The 23,009-nt window shown below is 44.0% G+C and overlaps 1 protein-coding gene across 2 annotated transcripts in view; it reads left to right on the top strand.

Annotated features, from left to right (window-relative positions):
- Nucleotides 1-23,009, top strand: part of ZNF704 (zinc finger protein 704) — a 239,698-nt gene that overhangs the window by 211,869 nt on the left and 4,820 nt on the right. Inside the window, exons 6-9 of one of the 2 annotated variants that reach the window (XR_003966228.1) lie at nt 4,094-4,361; nt 7,206-7,310; nt 16,334-16,431; nt 17,392-18,297. Coding sequence is in view for 1 of the 2 variants with exons in the window: in XM_030303957.2 (XP_030159817.1) it covers nt 4,094-4,361; nt 7,206-7,310; nt 16,334-16,431; nt 17,392-17,503 (583 nt within the window). In the remaining variant the exon portion in view is untranslated. Of the gene's footprint in view, nt 1-4,093; nt 4,362-7,205; nt 7,311-16,333; nt 16,432-17,391; nt 22,516-23,009 lie in introns of those variants that run through there. The other variant, XM_030303957.2, reaches the window with a different exon arrangement.

The following is a 23,009-nucleotide window of genomic DNA, read 5'->3' on the forward strand; positions in this document are numbered from 1 at the left end:
AAATTATATGTGCGTTTTTCCCCAATGGAGAGTATTGGTGACTTTGAGCCTGAGAAGTACGTGTGTGTGTGTGTGTGTGTGTGTGTGTATAACACACACACACACACACACACACACACACACACACTAAAAGAGGTTAAGAACCACTGTGTCAATCAGTGCTGTGGTTTCTGTTCTCATGATGCCTGATGACTTGGCTCCATCATTTTCTGTTGCTCAAATAAGCCCTTTATTTGTACAATCTATGCTTTTCCTTGTGTTACGTAAAAACCTTTCTAAGGAAGGAGAACACAAAGTTTCCAGCAGCAGAGATTAGGGGTCACACCAGAGGGACGGTGGACCTTCAGCAGTCTTGTCATTTATTCTCTGGGTCTCCTGCCCAAGGACCTCAGACCTGGAAGGGACCTCGGGAGGCCGTAAGTCATAGTCAGTGTGCACAACACAAATCGAAACACATGACCAACTCCCCAAGTGCTTGGACAAAGAAGTCCTTTCAACAAGATGAATGTTGAGAAATAAACACTATAGTCACTTTGCCCAACAAGGGATAAATTTAGAAAATGCAGCATCCATAAAAAAAAAAGTGGTATAAAAAGAAAACAAAGTGGGTTCTTAGGTGATTGCGCTGATCTGTGCAGGCGAGTTCCTTCAGTGACTGTGGAGAGGAGCAGGGACCCACCACACTCACAGGTAGCGAGCGCTGATGTTCGGGGACACCGCCAAGCCCTTCCAGGGCACAGCGCACAGATCACCAAGTGCCGTGTGTGTGGCGCAGCGAGGCCGGGCTTCTGCTCCCCTCACCAGAGGGTCCAGCTTCACCCTCCAAGAAATACCACACTGAAACGCTGCAGGGCAGAACGCCCTCATTCCTGTTGCTGAAGTCTCCAGGGAAGGAAATTCTGCAGTGTCTCCCCTCAAACCTCACTGTCAGGACAACTCATAATGTAAATAGCTCAGAGTTATTTAAAGGTTTAGAAAAAAACTTCCCGAAGCTATAATCAGGAGCTAGGGTATTTGTTTTAAAGTCCATCTGCCCAGAAAATTGAATCCAATTCAATTCATGTACCTCACAGAAGCACATGCCATATAGACGTATTTATAGACTGTGAGTGGCATCTCACGATTTTTCTTTGGGTCCCCAGGCTGCTCTCATGGTGGGTAAAATTAAAAATGCAGCCACTGTATTTGCTTCCCTAGGATTCCCTTTTTACTCCGTGCTCTTAAAATTGCCTTGATGAATTAGAATTCACCACCCCGCCAGCCGCTGCACAGGAATGGGCCTGGGTTGGCAGGACGCTAGGGCCAGTCTGTGTCTGTGAAGCCTGGGTCTAAGCTCTCTCCTGGCCTGGGAGAGGGACATCACCTTTGCCGTAATCCAGGAGCTCAATTATGTGATGCCGGATGATGGAATCGTTTTAATGCAGGTTGGATGGCAGGGAGGGAGGGGAGCATCCCACAGCACCCCCAAAACATATATGCCGTCCCATATTTCTGGGGTGCACACCAAGAGTAGAAGAAGTACAGTGTTTTTCTCTGAAACCTCACTCCACTCTTGCACACCAGGGGCTGATCCTGATTTATCCCCGCGTGGGACACACAATTTCCCCCAGGCCCGTGTGTCTATTAGTAGCACTCGGCAGCCAGTAGCAACTTGGCCTGCCCTTTACTGGAAAGGAAGTGGGGACAGGAATAGAACAGGCACACATTCTTGGGCCCACTCTCTGGGGTCTTTAATGGTATGCTTGTCAGAAAGCCAAGGCCTGCCAGACCTGGTGCAGCCCAGAGGCACCTCCCCAGACGCCTCAGCCCGCGAGCTCAGGGGAGATGGGGCAAGGCCGGGAGAAGCCGCTGATCTGACCGAGCGGAGAGGCCAAGGTGAAGGGCAGGTTTTTATTCTAGGTTCTGTAGAGGGCTTGCAAGTGGGGGGAAAAGTTGATTCCAAGTCAGTGATCTACTACTGGTGGATATGTTCAGGAAATTTGGGGATACCTCGTGGAAGGGAGGTAGACAGAGGCCGTCCTATAAAACTAGGTTGCTGGGTGTATACCACTTCCCTAGAAGTTGACAAATCGGATAAATCTTTTCCAAGGTTATGGACAGTTATTTTATTTTACTCAAAACTTTCTGTGGACGAGTACAATTTCTGGTGTCTCAGGGAGAACTTTGAAAGCACCAAGAAGATACTTTTCTGGTCGACAGTAAAAATTGAAGCCTTCTAACGTCAGCTTTATTTTAATTTAATAAGCACTTAGTACTTACAGTTCTGCGCCCTGTATATTTATTTGCCTAATCCTCACAATAAGCAGGCACTATGACTATCCCCATTTTATCAGTAAAGAGCCTGAAGCACTGGGCCATGGAGTCTGCCAGAATCCCACACACAGCTAGAGGGTTTCAGGATTTGAACCCAGGAGATCTGACTCCGGGATTCATGCTCATAATCACTGTGCTACAGTATCAGCTTCATCCATTCACATTTAATAGGCACCTACTCTATGCCAGATACATCAATATGCATGGGGAATGAAATCACAGTGTTAGGGAAGTGATCGAGGGTTTAAAAAAATTACAGAAATGTGCCAAATCATTCAATAAAGTGAATTAAACAGAATGGATACACTTCAACAGGAGCATAGAGGATCTAGCAGTTAGGAGTTAAGTCCTGATTCCTAACCTTCAAAATACAAACCAAATTTGACTCCTGGTCACTTCCACGACCACCTGGTCGCCAGATATTGCAAAGCTCATCTGGATTATTAGTGACAACAGCCTCCTCTCTGGCCTCCTGCTCTTGCCCTCTGTCCACTATTCTCTATACATTAACCTGAGTGATCCTTTTTTTTTAAATGTTTATTATTTTTGAGGTGGGGGGAGCGAGCGAGAGAGGGGCAGAGAGAAAAGGGGAGGGGCAGAGAGAGAGGGAGAGAATCCAAAAGAGGCTTTCTAGTGAAGAGCCTTATGTGGACCTCAATCAGTGGCCTCAAACTCACCAATGGCCTCATACTCAAACTCACCAACCGTGAGATCATGACCTAAGTGACATTGGATGCTTAAGGGACTGAGCCACCCAGGCGCCCCAGCTAGAGTGATCTTTTTAAAAAGTGACTTAGGGGGCACCTGGGTGGCTCAGTCGGTTGAGCGGCCGACTTAGGCTCAGGTCACGATCTCGCGGTCCGTGAGTTCGAGCCCCGCGTCGGGCTCTGTGCTGACAGCTCAGAGCCTGGAGCCTGTTTCAGATTCTGTGTCTCCCTCTCTCTGACCCTCCCCCATTCATGTTCTGTCTCTCTCTGTCTCAAAAATAAATAAACGTTAAAAAAAAAAAAAAGTGACTTAGGTTCCTCACAACCTCCCCTCTGCCCCCCACCCTGGCTTCTATCACACTGAGAATAAAATGCAAAGCCATTCCATGGGCTGCAAAACCCTGTGCGATCTTGCCCCTGCCTTTGTTCACTGTCCCCGGTGCCCGGAGCACCAGGCGCTGGCCTCTCTGCCCTCTGTGGAGAACACTGAACCTGCCCACCCCAGGGCCGTGTGGCTGGTCTTCACTGTGTGATCTTCCCATGCATTCTGGCGAGGGTTTCTCCCTGATGTCACTCAGGCCCCTGCTCAAATGTCACTCTTCCAGGAGACTTCCTTCAAACACTCTCTTTAAAAGAATGCCTTCCCCTCATCAGTTACTCTACTAAAGGACACTAAATCTGCTTAATTTTTCTTTCTGGGATCTGTCACTACCTGACATATTCAAAGTGCATTTCCCTCCGGGTTTCTTGTCTGCCTCTCCCACTAGAATGTAAGTTCCATCAAATCATAGCCTATGCTTTGTTCATCTTGCTTTCAGAAGACCCTAGAAAAGTGCCTGGACATAACAGATTCTCAATAAATTGCTGAATACTTGATTGATTGAAGGAATTGTTTTAAGAGGTCAAGAAGGCCTCCCTGCAAGTGGACAGTTGAGTGTTACAGGGTAAGTCAGAGTTTGCCAGGCAGACAAGACAGAGGAAAAGCATTCCAGACAGGGGGAACAGCATGTGCAAGATTTCGAGGCAAGAAAGCCAGAGGGGTTTGTGTAATCTTGTCACTTTCTTCACTCTAGACGTGTTGGGGACTCCGACTACAGTGATGGAGAAGAGGACTTCTACTACACTGAGATCAAGCTCAACACAGACTCCGTGGCAGATGGACTGAGCAGCCTGGCCCCGGTCTCACCTTCTCAGTCCCTGGCTTCACCGCCTACTTTCCCCATCCCAGATTCAAGCCGAACAGAAGCTCCTTGTGCCAAAACTGAGACGAAATTGATGACGCCCTTGAGCCGCTCAGCTCCCACCACCCTCTACCTCGTGCACACCGACCATGCTTACCAGGTAACTTGCAAAGGACCGTGAAGGTAATCACCTTGACCCCTGACCAAAAGGAGTAGTGTTCTGACCTGTGAGGAAAGGGTAACCCAGGGGAAAAACAGCACCACACACGGAGCCCCGTAGCTGAGTTTGTTATTTCTTCTCCTTTTAAAGCCTGGATCTCACACAAATGGGACCCTAGGGGCTCTTTGGTTCCCCAGTGCTGACTGAAGATCCATCCCCTTAGAGATGTTCATAGGATTAAAATCCTTAATATTGTAAAGCTCTCAGAAGGGTGCCTGGCACACGATCTGTTAAACAAAAATAAATAAATAAATGAAAAGGTGAGCATGGAAAAGCTCAGAATGGCCCTGCGCCCCAGATCTGGGACTTCATGCCCTGCCTTCTGAATTGGTAACTAACTCTCATGCATCAGAACGGTGATTATCAGTGTTCCCCACATCAGCAGTGTCAGCATCACCGGGGAACTTGTTAAAAATCTAAATTCTTGGGACGGTCCCAGACCTACTGGACAGAAGCTAGGGGTGGGGCCCCCCATCTGTATTGGAACAGACCCTCCGGGATCTGCTTCACTCTAAAGTCGGATAAGATCGTAGAGACAAACCCTGCAAACACAGGACATGGCTCCTTTTCCCCACACAGTTACTAACTCTTTTAAACATTGGTTTGTTTTGAGGAGCCTGGGTGGCTCCTAAGCGTCGGACTTTAGCTCAGGTCACCATCTCACGGTTCGTGGGTTCAAGCCCTGGTGTCAGGCTCTGTGCTGACAGCTCAGAGCCTGGGGCCTGCTTCACATTCTGTGTCTCCCCCTATCTTTCTGCCCCTCCCCTGCTCATGCTCTCTCTCAGTCTCTCAAAAATAAACAAATGTTAAATAAAATTAAAAAATAAACATTGATTTGTCAATGATATTTCATAATATTCAGATTTTAAGAGAGCATTTTTTTCCATAATTCTCAAACTGCCTTATGCAGTATCTTTAAAAAATCTCCTGTCTGTACTTTAATTGTGTTCTCCTACCTTTGTTTTATAAACACTTTCCATATAGCTGAATAGTATTCGACTAAATCGAGGCACCAAATTTGTTTTAATCGTTCTCTTATTGTTAGGTATACTTTTTAGCCTCTCCAGTTTTTCCACGATCATTACTAACTGTACTGTGAAAACTCTGTGCCAGTACCTTTTTCTTCCCTTCTGAATTCCCAGAAGACTAATTACTGAGTCAGAGGATACAACACGAACAGCTTATGGATCTTGCTATGTATTGCCAAAATATTTTCCAGTGGTGCCAGTTACAAAACCACTGTCACTAGCACCTATATTTATAATTATTAAAACTAAACCTGTGGGGGAGGCTTTCAGATATGTATTTAGTAGACTTACACTCAAGAGCAATGGAATACAGCTAATTATTAAAGTAGTAGATGCAATGAATCTCATTGCTGACTCTTGTTATGTTGGTCAAAAAGAATAATTTTTCTTGTTTGTCAGTGTTACATTTAGAAACACTGGCTCAAAATCATGGGCTTGAACCAACTGAAACTATTTTGCTCATCTGTATGACAGTTGGAACATGTAGTAGGTGATCTGAAAGGTCCTTCCCAAACCATTTATTCATAATGTTGGGATTTTTCTGTTCATAGACATTATAAATGTCCAGCATAGAAAATATTATCTTTTTTAATGTTTATTTTTGACAGAGACAGAGCATGAGTGGGGGAGGGGCAGAGAGAGAGGGAGACACAGAATCTGAAACAGGCTCCAGGCTCTGAGCTGTCAGCATAGAGCCCAATGCGGGGCTCAAACCCACGAACAGCAAGATCATGACCTGAGCCAAAGTCAGACGTTCAACCGACTGAGCCACCCAGGCGCCCCTAGCATAGAAAATATTAAAAGCACAAGCAAATAAAGAAAATTCATCCCCTAATCCCAACAACAAGAAAGCCCTTTGGGTAATACTTTTTGTATGTCCTTCAATGTGTTGTGTGTGTGTGTGTGTGTGTATATACACTCATTTTTTTTTAAAAAAAAAGGAATTTATTGGGGTGCCTGGTGGCTCAGTTGGTTAAGCGTCTGACTTTGGCTCAGGTCACGATCTCGCAGTTTGTGGGTTCAAGCCCTGCGGTGGGCTCCGTGCTGACAGCTCAGAGCCTGGAGCCTCCTTTGGATTTTGTGTCTTCCTCTCTCTCTGCCCCTCCCCCACTCACACTCTCTCTCTCCTTCAAAAATAAATAAACATTAAAAAAAAATTTTTTAATGTGAAAAAAAAGGAATTTATTGTAGTACTGTTTCTCTTGTGCTTTGTTTTTGCCATTTAATATAGAATGAACATTTTCCCATGCCAATGGGTATTCTTCAACAACATCAGGCTCTGTGGGTATATTACCCACTTCCCTATTATTGGACATTTACGTTTCCAGTTTTTTGCATAATACATAGTTCGGCAGTGACCATCCTCATAAAAATTAAAAAATTACCCTCCTGAAATGTTGTACCAATTTACAAACCCAGCATCACTGTATAAAACTATTTCCCAATTTGATAGCGAGGCACTGTGTTTTTCACACAAATAGTTATATGTTCTAAAATAAGTATATGTATGTATAATAAAATCTGTTTTCAGAAATAATCAAAAACCTTCTCCTTTTATTCCTTAGACTGCCAAGACACTTAAAAAGTTGATTTCTAGCTATTCTCTTTGACTATGTTTAATCTCCTCCTGTTGGATATTTAATCTAAGTTATTAATACAGCTGAAATCATGTTTGAGGGCCTACCTAGGCAATGATGGCTTAAGACTCTGAGGAAAAATGTTCTTTCATAACAGTGTTCTGTTTTCTGTGTAACAGGCCACACCCCCTGTGACCATTCCAGGGTCGGCCAAGTTCACCCCCAACGGCAGCAGCTTCAGCATTTCTTGGCAGTCTCCTCCAGTTACCTTCACAGGCATTCCAGTAAGTAGAAAAATAAAAAGCCAGAAATCTGGTCAAAGCTGAACATAAATTTGGAGAACAAATTGTCAAAACACGCAAGGAAAAGGCAAAACTCACAATGCCAGAAGTACTCTATTTCTTTTTTTTTTTTTTAATTTTTTTATTTTCCATAATTTACTTATTTTTTATAATTTACATCCAAGTTAGTTGGCACATGGTGTAGCAATGATTTCAGGAGTAGATTCCTTAAGCCCCTTACCCATTTAGCCCATCGCCCCTCCCACAACCCCTCCAGCAGCCCTGTTTGTTTTGTATATTTAAGATCTCTTATGTTTTATCCCCCTCCCTGTTTTTATATTATTATTTTTTCCCTTCCCTTATGGTCATCTGTTCTGTGTCTTAAAGTCCTCATATGAGTGAAGTGATATGATATTTGTCTTTCTCTGACTGAATAATTTCGCTTAGCATAATACCCTCCAGTTCCATCCACATAGTTGCAAATGGCAAGATTTCTTTCTTTTGGATTGCCGAGTAATACTCCATTGTATATATATATACATGTATATATATATACATACCACATCTTCTTTATCCAGTCATCCATCAATGGACATTTGGGCCCTCTCCATACTTTGGCTATTGTCGATAGTGCTGCTATAAACACGGGGGTGCATGTGTCCCTTTGAAACAGCACACCTGTATCCCGTGGATAAATGCCTAGTAGTTCAATTGCTGGACCATAGGGTAGTTCTATGTTTAGTTTTTTGAGGAATCTCCATACAGTTTTCCAGAGTAGCTGCACCAATTTGCATTCCCAAGAAGTACTCAATTTCTTAACTGGTATCTGTAAACTCTTCAGCAATGTGTTTCATAGCCCAGACCAGCCCAGCTTCTCTGTGAAAAAGGTGTGATGACTGGCATTTTGGAAAACTAGGAGAGACCTGCAGCTATTGATAAACAACTTGTTAGAAATATATCAAGATTTTTTGTGTTGCTGGCATAGTTGTATGTTTCCAAAAGGCTCTGTAGAATCAATAGCTGAACTCAGATGCTGAACATGATAAAAGAAAAAGACCCTGTAATGAATAATATTTACCATTATAAGTAACTTTATAAAACTTATGACTTTGAAATTATTATTTGTGGGTATGCCAATTTGGAAGTCCAAAAATAACATAAATTTAAATAATGTTTTTTCCTCCAAAGCTTGAATAATCCATGCTGATGGATACTCTGAAAATAAATGAGTGCTGAACTATGCAATCAGGTTTTAGTAGTATATAAGAATTGATTTGACATATTAAGTGACTGCTGTCTGATAAATCACCATGAATTAACTTGATTCCTAACCATTCCTTTAAAAATATATTGGGTCTTTTATAGCTTATCACAGAATATCCACAGGCCTACCCACTGTTGATGCCCACAGTGGTTTAGAACTCCTGATAAGGTTCACAAAGTGGCTTATGATAACAGATATTAACCTTATTCTCGCCTCTCCGCCCTCTCCCCAAGGACCTCACAAAAGCTTCTTATTGTCAACCACTGGCAGCTCCCAGAGGTTTCCAGAAAATACTAAGGCCTCCTACAGGGCTGATAAAAATGAAAGCGGCTCAGTCAGTTATGCTGTGCTCTGTCGATGAATATTTATTAAATTCCCAAGGAGAATAGCCAACAATAAAAAGCATCCTGCTGGCAGCAATTTGGGAATTTGTGGATTCCAGAAAATACTCCTGGAATTTGATTTTTAAATAATCGAGGGTCTGGAGTAATTATGAAAGTCGCCTGCCTCATCCAATAGTAGTATCAGTTTTACTCCTGGCAAGAACAGTGATCTACTGAAGAGGGTGTCAGAGGTCAGCAATCAGTCCTTTGGGGGACTTTTTTTTTTCTTAGTAGACATAAAAAGACCCAGAGTGGTTCTCGATATCACATTTGAGACAACCCTTCTAACCTAGAAAGGCAGTTATAATTATAGAATTATAGAAACTCACTGTTCTGAATCCTGTTAATTCCCATCTTTGATTTGAGAAGAATTTTCAAGAGTATACACCTTATTGCTTACCTGGTGTATAAACAAGTGTAACATGTGGGTGGAACAGTCCAGTCCAGGCTTCTTTTCAGGTTACCTCTGTGACCAACCAAAATGCAATTTCTTTGCCTTTGCTCTGTTAATTAAATCATCTCCTTCTGAAATACAGAGAAATCACTCTGAGTGGTTTCATACTAGCTACATGTCCTCCAGAGTTCCTAAATGTCTTACACAGAAAGATACCAGCCAGGACACCTTCTATTGTTTATTTTCCAGCAGTGAAATCTTCTCTGCTGTGAACACGGTGTCTATCTCCACCTTCATCTCAATGCCCTAGATTTTTCAAAGTCCCTAATTTCATTGGTTACCAGGGACATTTTAGACAAGAACTTTGACGTAAAGTATATAGAGTGGCTAGGTTAACTAGGTATCCCACTCAAATCCTAATTTAGCTTCTGATTTATTCTTTCACCAGAGAATTCTCAATCTATCTGGTTGTGTAATGTTTCAGCCAACCCTTTAGACTGTCTTAGCAGCCATTCCTATTTAAAAATAAAGATATGGGGAGGGAATGCTATTTTCCAAGGCTTTGTTTTACCCTAGGAAGAAGGCTCACTATTCAAAACGTTCTTTATGTTGCTAAATTACCTATCAATCCTTTAAAAAAAAAAAAAAGTGGGTACGGGGCACCTGGGTGGCTCTGTCGGTTGAGCCTCTGACTCTTGATTTCAACTTGGGTCATGATCTCACAGTTCGTGGATTTGAGCCCCACATCAGGCTCTGCACTTAGTGCAGAGCCTGCTTGGGATTCTGTCTCCCTCTCTGTCTCTCTCTGTCCTTCCACTTCTCTCTCTCTCTCTCTCTCTCTCTCTCTCAAAACTAAATGTTTTTTTAACACAAAAAAAAGTCTTTAAAAAAACGAAAAAGTGGGTGCATACCGTGTGTCTCCTTTGACTGAAGGCTGGATCTTACAACTCCACGCCACACAGACACAAGACTGGCACACGTCCACTGACTAGGTGCCAACAACTGTCCAGGAAAGTTAGTCCATCCCTAGAAGATGGGGAGCCAGGGTGACTTTAAGAGCATATGAATTCCTACCTTCTAAATTAATGTAGTAAGGGTTTCAGACAGAAGCTCTAAACATTTTCAATTATAATGAATTAGTGTTAGTGATGGCCTCAACCATATCCAAACTGAAGAACAAAGCAGTTTCCATTTTATAAAATGCTCTTTAAAGAACACATTTCTCTTTGTACCCCAAAACAAATGCCCTGAGGTTGTCAACTCTATTTAAGGTTTGTTTTTTTTTCCCCCCCGCCGTATCTTGAAGACCTGGTATGGGGGGGGGGGGGGGGGGGATGCTTTTATATGCTTCCTAGAGAATGGAAATAATCTCCTTCTGAGAAATCCCAAGGTTTGCAGGATTTTATTTATTCATTTGCCTACACTAGATTTCCTGAACATTGGGCTTTAATAAGTTCCCTGGGTAAGACCTCTTCCCTGAGGTGTGTTGTGGAGAAGGCTGTTCTGCGTATTTACAAATGTAACTGGAGGTTCACTCTTTTCTAGCCCAAGGCTGCAAATGTACAGGTAGGCAGAAGACCCTCATTAATTACAGCATTCTTTGAGCTGTTTTTCCCAAATGACCCCGTCTTTTCTTCTAATTATCTACATTCTTTTCTCTGTCTTTTCATGACAAAAAGCTGAGAGTTTTTGGCCCCTGTATGAGTCTGCCCATAATGCCATAACACAATATCACAGACTGGATTGCTTTAAACAACCAAAATGTATTTTCTCACAGTTCTGGAGGCTAGGAGTCCTGGATCAAGGTGCTGGCTAATTCAGCGCCTGGTGAGAGCTCTCTTCGTGGCTTGTAGAGGGCCACCTTCTCACTGTGTCCTTACATGGCCTTTTCTGTTGGTGGGGGCAGGGGGTGGGGTAGAAAGAGAGCCCTTTGGTATCTCTTCTAATAAAGACACCAGTCCTACTGGATCAGGGTCCCACCCTTTTGACCTCATTTATCTTTAATTACTTCCTTAAAGGCCCCGTATCCAAATATAAGCACACTAAGGATTAGAGCTTCAAAATATGAATGGGGGGGGGGGGGGGGTCGGGCGGGGCGGGGACAACACAAACATGCAGTCTACAACAAGCCCAGGCAAGCAAGAGCTAACAAACCTGCTATCTAAAGGCCATTCCTGGAGGCTTCAGGCTGAAAGGAGGGTCTCCTAACCTAAAATAGCAATGCTTAATTGTTAGATATTTACCCGTATTTTTTTTTAACACCTTGATGGAGGATTCAGAATAGTATGTTATAAGAGGTTACAACCAAGACAAGGATGTGGTTTTCTTCCATTTGAGAGATAGAAAACCACAAAGAAACGAAACTTCCCCAACGTGTTTACAGATGGACACAACATTCTTTTTTTTTTTTTTTTATTAATTTTTTTTTCAACGTTTTTTTATTTATTTTTGGGACAGAGAGAGACAGAGCATGAACGGGGGAGGGACAGAGAGAGAGGGAGACACAGAATCGGAAACAGGCTCCAGGCTCTGAGCCATCAGCCCAGAGCCTGACGCGGGGCTCGAACTCACGGACCGCGAGATCGTGACCTGGCTGAAGTCGGACGCTTAACCGACTGCGCCACCCAGGCGCCCCATGGACACAACATTCTTATTATTGCTCTGGTTTGAGGCTCAGATGCAAATCCTGACTCTGGCATTTACAAACTGTGACCTCTAGCTGCTCACATGACCTCTCTTAATCAATGTCCTCAACTGTAATCTACCTCATAGAGTTGTATCGTTGAGCACAGCGCCTGGCACTGGCTGACACTGTGGAGCACTTACGATCATTGCCACCTGGGACGTGTCTCATTGCTGTAAAACAGAGGTCAGAGGTGGATTCTCTCTATTTGGGATTGACTGATATAACACACATATACTGAACCTGTGAGAGAGATTAGCCATGATTTTTGCAGACTGAAGTTCTTTCAACTGAAATCATATCGAATCAGCAGAAAGATTAAGGCATATACAGTCCTCCATGCTTCCCAGGCTATGTGGGAAACTGCATTACTGTGTGAGATGTGCCATTCACAGCAAGGTAGTCTTGCCGGGAGTCTTCAGCCCGTGTGAAGCACGGAAGGACCAAACACCCCCACCCCGATGAGCCCCACGAAGCGCTGCCCCACGACCTCCACCGAAGCCCACGTAAGGAGCTGAGTCCTTAAGGACCGAAGAAAAACTGTTCTCTAGAAAAATAAAATAAAATGTACTCTATACAACATGCCCCCACATAGAACTTAGAAATGATTAAGATATAAAACCGATAAGAATTGACAAGTGGAAACCACTGGGAGAGAGGGCCACAGTAATGCTGCGTAGGGCTTTATCTCAGCACACACCACGCTTCCATCAGCGGCGTGGCAGGATGGAAGAACGGAAAGAGCAGGGCCTGTTCTAGTTCCTTCAGAACAGCTCCAGCATCAGCCGGTAGGAGACAGCCTGTGTTCAGGTGCCGCCCTGGCACTTACCGTGTGGTGGCTTACTTCACTTCACTTCACTTCTCCGCTTCCGTATTGAGAAGGTGGAAATGATAGCAGTGCTGCTTACCCTGGGGTCGCTGTGGAGATGAAAGCAGATAGCACTCACAGGCACTTGGTTTAAGGGCGCTCGGCAAGTTACCACTACTGCTACTTCCTCTGGGATGCTGTGCAGGCCACCTCCCTGCTCGAAGTCTAAATTATCTTATCTACAAAATGCAGATAACAGCGCTCCCTTGCAGGGGTTTTGTGAGGATTAAAAGAAATCATAAATCACCTAGTAGCCCGCCTTTCACATTGGCCAGAGCTAAATACACGTTAGTTCCCTGCACCGGCCACCACCTCTCTGCCCCACCTGCAGCCCCCACTAAAACGAAAAGCTGAACCGTGACTGTCTTGCTATTAGAATTGTCGAGAAAAACCCACAAGTGAGGTCATATTGATCCTCACGCAGAACGGATCTACATGCCAGCGTGTGATGTGGGTCCTGGTTTCTCCTGTGTCGTGCCCCGGAAAACCCAGGTCTGTCGCTGCTGGACAGGACAATAACACGCATGCCCAGAACTCCCGAGTTAAGAAAGCCATCGGCAGGAATGAAGACTGTAGAGAGGGGTTATTCCTGCAGTCGGTCCGTATTCCTCAAACGGTGTTCCTGGAATTTTCAAACACCTGGACCTCACTCCCTTCTCAAACCAACCACACCACCAGTTTTCTCATGTCTGTAAGTGGCCCACCGTCCCTGCAGCTGCCCAGGCCAGCACCTAGGACTCCCCCTTGATCCCTCTCGATGCATCCCTGATTCTTCTAAAGATTTGTCCTCGTTTTTTCCCATCCTTCACCGAGTCCTAGATCCTGCCTGATCCTGCCATAAATCCAGCCACTTCTCACCACCACTGCCATCCCCTTGTCTAAATCGCCAGTACATTCTTTCCCCCCAAATAGTGCAAAAGCCTCTAAACTAGACTGCAGGGCTTCTCTCCATACTGTCTCCAGTTCACTCTCAAAGGAGCCAAAGCATTAATCAGACGTCTCTCTTTCTTAAAATTCTCCAATGGCTTCTCTGGCCCTTAGAATGATGTTCAACTCAGGGATGCCTGGCTCAGTCGGAGAGAGACTCTCTCTCTCCCTCCCTCTCTCTGTCCCTCCCCCACTCATGCATGCGTTCCCTCTCTCTTTCTCTCTCTCTCAAAAATAAACATAAAAAAGAAAAAGAATGACATTCACCTAAAATTCATCCATCCCAGCCAGGAGGCTTGCCCTGAATCTACCGCCTCCTGCCCTCCCACCCCCAACTTCCACACCGTGTGTCTTCTGGCCCCCTTGGCACTCTGCATCTGCAGGCCTGTGCCATTGTGCTCCCTTTCTCCAGAGTGCCCAGGAGATAAAAGGCAACCCCTCAGGGGCCTTCTCTCACCACCTTCAATAAATAAACGTCCTCTCCCTTGATGATGCTTTGTCTCTTGGCCTATTTTATTTTCTTTAGGCACTCATCACTAAAGTGATCTTATGTGTTTGTATTTCTTGTCTGTCTCCCCACTAGAATGTATGCTTTATAGGGGCAGAGACTTGGTATTGTTCACAGCTAGGTACCCACAATCTAGAACGGTGCCTGGTGCATAGTAAGTACTTCATAAATACCTGTTGAATGAAGAGCACCCTATCATCTCATATCACCCAACACAAAAGGGGTGTGGCAGTTCTGCACAATTTAGAACCTTCCACATTATCCCCAGCTGATGTTATGTCAACTAAACCTCTCCTAGTTCTCTTGCTAATAAGGCAGTATTCTTCAGATTCTATGAATTCTACAATTTTTAAATTTTTTTAATTGTCTTGACCATTTAACAATGCATATGAGCACATTCTAGATCACTATGGTGGCTGTGAACTCTGAAGCCTTCACTCCCTCTGGTCTGCTGCTATGCACACTGGTCAGGGATGGGATGTGGAGTAGGTGGGGGGAGGGTAGATTCAGCTCCTGGAAAGGCCTACATAGCTGTCTAAATCAAATGCATATACTGAACTCCAAAGCTTTTGTTTAAAAAAAAAAAAAAAAAAGTGTGTTAACTCACTTCTTCTGGCCCTCACTCCTACCCAGCCTTAGCAAAACAGTAAAGATCAATGGTACAGAATAATTCAGAATCAGAGCAACAGTGGTTTAAACTGCTAGGTTTTTACTTAGCTTTTTAATTTTTTAAATTAATGTCTAGGAAAATAATACTGATGTATATTCCTTTGAATTGGAACAAAGCACGTATATTCCTTTGAATTGGAAGAAAACAAAAAGTGCTAGTATCTATACTAGAAAAATTCAGAAATTCAGAATTCTAGTATCTATACTAGAGAAATTCAGAAATTCAGCATAAAAGTATGCTTTAGGAATGTTCCCATGACTGTCAGTCGGTCATGGTACTTTGGTACTTCTGTGGCCATGTTGGCTTCTAGATAATTAAGTTTCTAAATTCATTAAAGGTCTGCACTTCTGTTTATGGCAATGTCATATATTTACTTGGAATACCATTTATCTTTTCTTATAAAAATTCTTTTTTTGTAGCTGTTGAGAATCCCTGGTGCTGGGAAGATCTTTAGCATTATGAGAGCAGGTGATGCAAAGGGACGGGTAAGAAATGCCAGAGGAATCCAGAACAAGAGGCCCTCCTGCTATTGTGACTGAGAGGCAGAGGTGTAACAGGGTGAAACACATGCTCTGGCATCAGGTAGAGCTCAACACAGAGCTGGCCCTGCCATTACAAGTTCCATGACCTTGGCCAAGTTATTTAACCTCCCCATGCCTTGGTTTCCTCATCTATAAAGTGGGAACAAGCATCGTACTTACCACGTGGGGTAGTTGTGAAAATGAAAACTATTGTCAGCGAACCTGGCACATAGCAAATGCTCAGTAAGTATTTCAAAAGTCAATGGATGACTTTTGTTCTTGACTTTCTTGGGCTCTTTGCTTCTAGACTTTATTCCTGTTTGGATCCTACAGTCTGCTGTGTGGATGTCTCATGCAAGAAGCCCTTTATTTAGGGGGTGTGAATGATCTCTTAAAGCAAACGGGAGGCCAAGGTCCACGTTGTGGTATTCCCATTGACTAGCCTTCTAATTTGAGATAACTGTCTTCACCTCTCTAGCTATTTGCCTTTTTTCAAAGGTAGATCATAAGCCTTACAATAGGTGAGACTATATTTTAAGGTTTGGAATATTATTCAAGTGAAAATATGTTACTATGGGCAACCTGGAATGCACGCATGAAGTCATGAAGATTTTTGAAGTATTAATTGTTGTCGAGTCTTTCCTGTATGGGGAGGCATTTAAATTCACCTTTAACCTGTGTCTCTGAGAACAAAGCACATCATTTCTGTGGCTGATGGTCAGGTGCCATGGCCCATGTGGCAAGGGCTAAATAAATGCACAGTGAGGAGAACCCGCACCATCAACTTTCTTTTCCATGTACTTACCAGGTGTCACCAACGCATAATCGTCCAGTGGGCACGGGAGAGCAGAGACAGCACACACACACCGTCTTGTCCTCGCCACCCAGAGGGACGGTCAGCCTGAGGTATGACTGCTTGAAGCTCCACACTCCTCATCTCGAGGGAATCTGCTGAGAAACAGAAGAACAGCAAGGAAGAGAGAAACCAGACATACGATCTTCCATAAAATTTCTCTGGAATGGACAAAACACCCTTTATTTTGTTCCCTTGGTTTTCCCCACCCAGAAATTATTAATGAAGATTTATTGTTTTGGGGGGGAGGGGTGGTAACAGTTTGCAGTGAGTTTTCTCGCAGAATAGGTACTGGTGATTACTGGGTCTATTTAAAGCCATATTTGCACTAACCCCTGTATTAAGAGAACTATAAGGCATAGTTTTTAATGTACAGATCAAGGAGAAAATCCTCAGGATTCCCTTAACCAGAATGCTAGAAATTTGAAAAGCAAGAGAGCACTTGAAAGTACCTATTTAAAATGTAAAAGAAGAAACCTCTCTACTGGTATTTTTTTGTATTTACTTGCTTAATTCAATTTTATGAAGATGGCCAAATGGACGTGCCCACAAATGAACAAGTAGAAGCTTAAGAGTTATAGTAGCAAATTGTGGGTGCCTGGCTGGCTCAGTTAAGCGTCTGACTCTTGATTTGAGGTCAGGTCATGATCCCAGGGTCGTGGGATCGAGCCCCAAATTGGGCTCCAAGCTGAGCGTGGAGCCTGCTTGAGATTCATTCTCTCTCTCTCTCCGTCTCTCCCTCCGTCCCTCTGCCCCTCTATCCTGCTTGCGCACACTCTCTCACTCTCTAAAATTAAAAAAAAAAAAAAATTAAAGAGCTGTGGTAGCAAATTGTAATAGCTAAGTGTAGTGGCCGTGAAAACATCCAGCACGTTAAAGTCCAAACCTGGTAAAAACCCCTACTTTGTTTCTTAACATTGTTTCTTACTCTTTCAAGGGATCTCAAGCCCTCCGTAGAATGAATGCCCATTGAATCAGTCCCACAGAATAAACGTTCCGTGTCTGTCTTACAGAAAGCCCAGGGGAGAAGGCAAGAAGTGCCGGAAGGTATACGGCATGGAGAACCGAGACATGTGGTGCACGGCCTGCCGCTGGAAGAAAGCCTGCCAGAGGTTCACGGACTGAGGAGAGAGGCTCACCAAGCGGGCGGCCCAGGGCCCTGCTGCCCTCGCCTTCCACTGCGGGTTTGGGAAAGCACTTTTGCTTCTGAACAAAATACACTTGAAGCCCAGGAAAAGCACTTCCAGGAAACTTGGTGGAATTACAGCAAAAAAATAAGGTCACCACCCTCCACTGCTCCTGCTGAGAATCCAGCCTGGAGCGGCTGTAACTGTTTTTTTTTCCTTGAAAAGAAAAGTCAGCTTTTTTTTGCTGTATGCCTAGGTCTGCAAACTGTGGACTTCCATAGCAATGGAACCAACAAAGCCCCTTTCACCTAGAAAGGAGGCATATTTTGATAAGCTTTCTGAATAATGCCATTTCTGAGATTTTTTGACATCGTAAAAAAAAAAAAAGCGACGCGTTATTCAGTAGCATTTGTACAGAGAACAACACTTGCTTTCATCGTGAATACTATTTTCCCTGTTTTCCATTTGACTTCCTGGAGCAGTGCACATCATGATGTGTTGCCGGAAAGTGCAGCACTCTGGGTATCTCTTCTATGTCTTGTTTGTTTGTTGTGTTTGCAAGAATGGCCCCAGACGGAACCGTGGCTTGGAGGGTCCCAGATGGCATAAACCCGAAAGGAGATCACCAGCAGACCTCAGACCCTGAAGCTGAGTTCAGGACATCCCGCTGTAACGTTGGGAACATCTAGGAGTCTTCCTCAGATTTCTAAGAAGCCCTTCCTCCGAGAGGTGGCTCGGCTCATTCTCTACCTGTCACAGCTCGATCAACGACTGGCACAGGTAGCCACCTGGGTAAGCCTCGATGCTTCTTTCAGGGATGCAACGCGAGCCGCAGCACAGATCCGTTTGTCACTGCTTGTGTGACAGTGCTGTTGCCAGGTTAGTGGGTTGTCGGGCCGTCCCTCAAAACCCCACCAGTGGCTGGTTTCAGAACAGGTAGAGAATTCCGACTATCCCAGCAGGTTTGCTGTAGACAGCGGAGTACAGCCTAACACATCCCCCTCTGTTCAGAAAGACATGTGAAGTCAGCAAACCGACATCCATTCTGAGTGCACTTTCACAGGTTTTATGCTTTAGCATGTCTGGGAGATGGGTTGATGGACAATACAGATGTGATCTGAGTACATGGAAGGTCCAAAACTTTGTTTTTCTTATTCAAATACTGGCACTGTTCGCTTAGAATTTGCTCAGAGGGGAACGTACAGAACACCAAAAGGAAAATGCATGTGGGTATAGGAATCTCTCAATTTAGTAGGACCAGGGCTTGCACTGTGTTGCATTTAGCAGGTTTCCTAGCCTAGTATGTTTGTTTGTTTGTTTTGGTGGTAGTGGTGCGGGGGAGGGAGTAGTTGTCACGTTCTATATGTACGCTCATTGTCTGTCTGTCCCACTCTCGATTGCCCTGCTAAAGAGTTACTTCTCCTATACCTATGCAAAGGATTAAGAGCACCTTATAGGATGCACTGTGTCAGGATGGGGAGCCGACGATCAGCCATAGGAATGTTCAGTGAAATTGCACAGAGGAGAGGTTAATATATGTTTAGAAATTGTACATACACGTTTGTTTTAGAGTTGAAAGAAGTCAGTTAGGAATAGCAGAAATCCTTTTCCTTTTAGAAGCAAGGGAAATAGAAGGAGGTTTCACAGTGTAATAGCCACAACCTATACATTCATAGATTTTGGCAATTTTATTTTGTAAGCTTTCATGTGACTTTTTAAATATTATTCCTCAAAAGAGATCCGGTTTTCCTCCTTCATTTATTTTTCTCTTAAAAACATGTATTTCAAGAGAGCAGGAAAAGAGCTTCCTTTACCTTCATGGGTAATTGAAAATCATGTTTAATTTCATGATTTCCAATCAATAGTAGCCACAGCACCAGCTATAATGTGTGTTTTAGTATTTATGAGGTCAGCCAGGAAAGGGCATATTTTTTTAAGGGCAGAAGTGTATTCGTATCCTCAACCCCAGCATGTCTTTTCTCCTCCCTGGAGTCCTCTTGCTTCCCTGCAGGCACCCTCTGCTGTGCCATGATGCTCCCTCTGGCCTGGTCCGGGAGGCTTGAGCTGTGGGTGGATTGCCCCGTGGCCACAATGAGTCCAGAGCCGGTGAACCACTCGAGCATGTTCTCCGTGTACTGAAATGATGGCTGGGATGCAATCCTAGAGCAGAGGTTTTTCTCTTCGGCAAATCTCCCTGGCTCTTGATCCTTGGATTAATTAAGTCCTTCATCAAAAACAATTACAGTGATGAGGGGCTAAATCCATCCTCCCCACCTCCCAGAACTTTGGGACACAGGGAAGGAGAGGTCTTTGTCCTGGAGGGAGGTTTTGTGGCTGCGCCCTAGAGATGCAGCACATGATTCGTTCTGAGCTCTGGCCTGGAGGAGCCATGCTCAGTCCTTACCTGGGTTTTTGCCAATGCACAGGTATAAGCAGAAGCGTACAGCTGAATGCATCTTCCCTGGGATTTCTTGTCCTTTCTAAAGGCTTCTCTACACATACTCTTCTGCATCCCCAGTCACGCGGGGACTCCTTTCTGCCTACTGGCCCCGGTCTCTGGGTACTTTCTTCTCTGGCACAGGTGTGCACAGACCGTCAGTCCCTTCCTGCACACACAGACATCCATTTTTGGTACCAAGGCATGTAATAACTGGAGAACCATCAAAATTACCTGGCTGGCCTTGGAAAAAAAGTGACTAACTTCTTTGCAAGCCACCCAGAAAGCTACGAATTGCAATATACAGCACTGATTGTAAAAGCCAAAATTACAGGAAAAAAAAAAGACATACAGCCATTTTGTTATATTTTGGGACTAAATTAAGTGCCAAATTAAGCCCGACATTCGTTTTATGCCATCCCTGTGGTACCACGTTCTTTTATGTCTTCATTTGGCAGGGGGAGGCAGGGGGTGGGTGCAAAGGGCAGTCCCATAGCATGCTGGCTGGTTAACCAGAGCTCCGTCCATCCCACGGATCTCAGAGACTTGTCTGTTCAAAAGGAATGGCCATACTATGGATTCTGGACCCAAAGTATTTCTAAATAAGGCGTGCTCTAGCCTTCTGACCTTTTCTCTCCCTTGATACTTCTTCCTTCAGAAAATAGTTCTCATCTCTAAGAAGGCATTTCATAATAATGGACAGGCATTCTTCAGGTAGCTGCAAAGCAAAGAGAGTTCATCATCCAGGAGTAGTTTTAAGCCTTAGTCCTTCCCAGAGGACGTGCACCCAATTTATGGGCAGCAGTGTGACAAGCTGGAGAAGACACCCAGGTAGCAAGTGGGTGGATTGGAGGCCAGAGAGGAGAGACAAGAGGTCCATGGACATCTGGCTCCCACTCACCTTGTTAATGCTGATCGGCCAGTGGTGACTGTCCCTGGACACCTCGGAGGGAGCTGTCATGTCGTCCCTCCAGGAGCAGCTGCCACTCCCGTGCACGTCTCTAGTGGGCACGGACCTCCCTCCACCTTACTTGCCGGAAAGTTTCCTCTCCTGGTTGGTAAAAGCCAGGGTCAGGAAGAAGGCAGTGGGTTTCTGAACGGGTGCGGGCTCCGCGGTGAAGTGCCTGTCAGCAGCTCCGTGCACCGGGGTGCCCTTTATTAGGTGATTCCCTGTCCAGTCACAACTGTGTTGCAGATGAACACTTTCAGTAGAGAACGATGGGTGTTGCAGTTCCTGGGCTTTCCAAAATCTTCTTAAAGAAATAGTCACACGAATGGTGCAAAAGATTTCTGAGACCGAAATGCCTCGATCCCATGTCAAGATTGTCTGCGTTTAAGTCGGCTGCCTGCGGTGTCACACCAAGCCACGCTTTTGAAAGCCGCCCTGGGTTCCATAGTAGCCAGCACGGCTGACCTGAGTCCTCCTTCATCCGGCTTCACCGGAAAACAAAAGAGCAGCATTCACTTGCGAATGTTTAGAGGCAGGTGGCAAGAACTGTACGTATAGGAGAGGATACCTTGAGAATAGTAGCAAAATACTGTAAATAATATTCATTTCCTCAGGGAAAATTAAAGGGTATGTGAAAGATAGATCTGGAAGATCCTAAGACTAGAAAGACTTTTATTATCTCTAGAGTCTTTCCCAGTCAGAACAGTTTGGGTGGTATTTTTGTTTTTAACGAACATGATAATTATTTCAAGACAAATTTACATGAAGTGGACGATGTCAACTTTTTGAGGAGCAGTGCTCTATGGAAACGAGCGGTTTCTTTGTAGCTGACCTGCAGTCTAAGGCTGACATTTGAACCACAGGCACAGTCCCTGGTGGGTATTCACAGACTGGTGTAAGGCTTTTTCTGAATGTAATTGTGAGTCCGAAGCCTCGGTGTTCCTTTTCATAATCACCCGGTTGATGACTGTACACAGAATTCTGTAGGCGAAGGTGTTAAAGACGTGCACTTTGCATTAATAGCATGTTAAGGAGCAAACTTCCATGGACTTTTGCGGACAAGGTGCTGCTTTCTCTCATGACCCTGTAGAATTTCTATTGACCACATCAACTGTAGCATTGACCTGTATGAAGACAGGGAAGGATTTGTGCATACAAATGAATGGAAACAGAGCCAAATTCATGAATATGGATGAGGCTGTGGATCATTTTGGAGAAGACGCTGGGTACATGGGTCAACTGGAAATTTCATTTCTCTAAGAAAATAACCCTACCAGCGGCACATACACTCTCCCTGTTCCTCATACCTGTGGGGATTCCTCTCTACTGGAACTGTTCCGTTGTGTCTTTTTGCATTGTAACTTGTCAAAGCAGAAGTTGGTAAATAAAATGAGATTAGCACTTTTAGGTACCAATTGTATCACTATGTAATGCACACCAATAGAGCAAGGAAGTATAAACTGCATTTAAGACAGACTGGTTTGCTTATTGTGAGTGACTCTGAAAAAGCCCATACCCAATGATATACATGCTTTAAAAGGTGTACCTATCATAGGACCAGAAATCAAAGTGGCAATCTTACTTCTGGTCCTGTTTTGTAAATAGTTTTTTTTTTTTTTTTTTTGAAGACAATCTCATGTTTTATAACTTCTCATGTGGGTCTGAGAATCACAATGGTAATGTGTTATATCAAAATGTAATCTTAAATACAATAGCAATTATAACTTAATTTTCCAAATAAGACAAGAAATATACTGCTTTAGGCTTCTACAATTCGGAGAGACATGACACTTTTATAATAAGCATTGGTACTTCTCAAGTAAACAGAACTGGAAATATTTTACAAGATGCAGTGTTTTGTAATCACAAAGAACATGAACATTTTGTGGGAAATGACCTTGGTTTTATACATTGTAGCTTATTTTTTAAAATACAGTACTTACCAGACAGGAAGTCTTAATATTATAAGCAATTCCTGCTCTCCAAACAAAGGGCTATGCCTCTTTTAAGCAAGTGTTTTTGATGCATATCTTTTCAATTAACCCTCTGCAGCAAGGGTAGAAATGCAGATCAGATGGAAAGATTATTACAAGAGAATCAAGATAGCAACAGCTACTC

This window comes from Lynx canadensis, chromosome F2, assembly GCF_007474595.2.
Source record: "Lynx canadensis isolate LIC74 chromosome F2, mLynCan4.pri.v2, whole genome shotgun sequence".
Lineage (NCBI taxonomy): Eukaryota > Metazoa > Chordata > Mammalia > Carnivora > Felidae > Lynx > Lynx canadensis.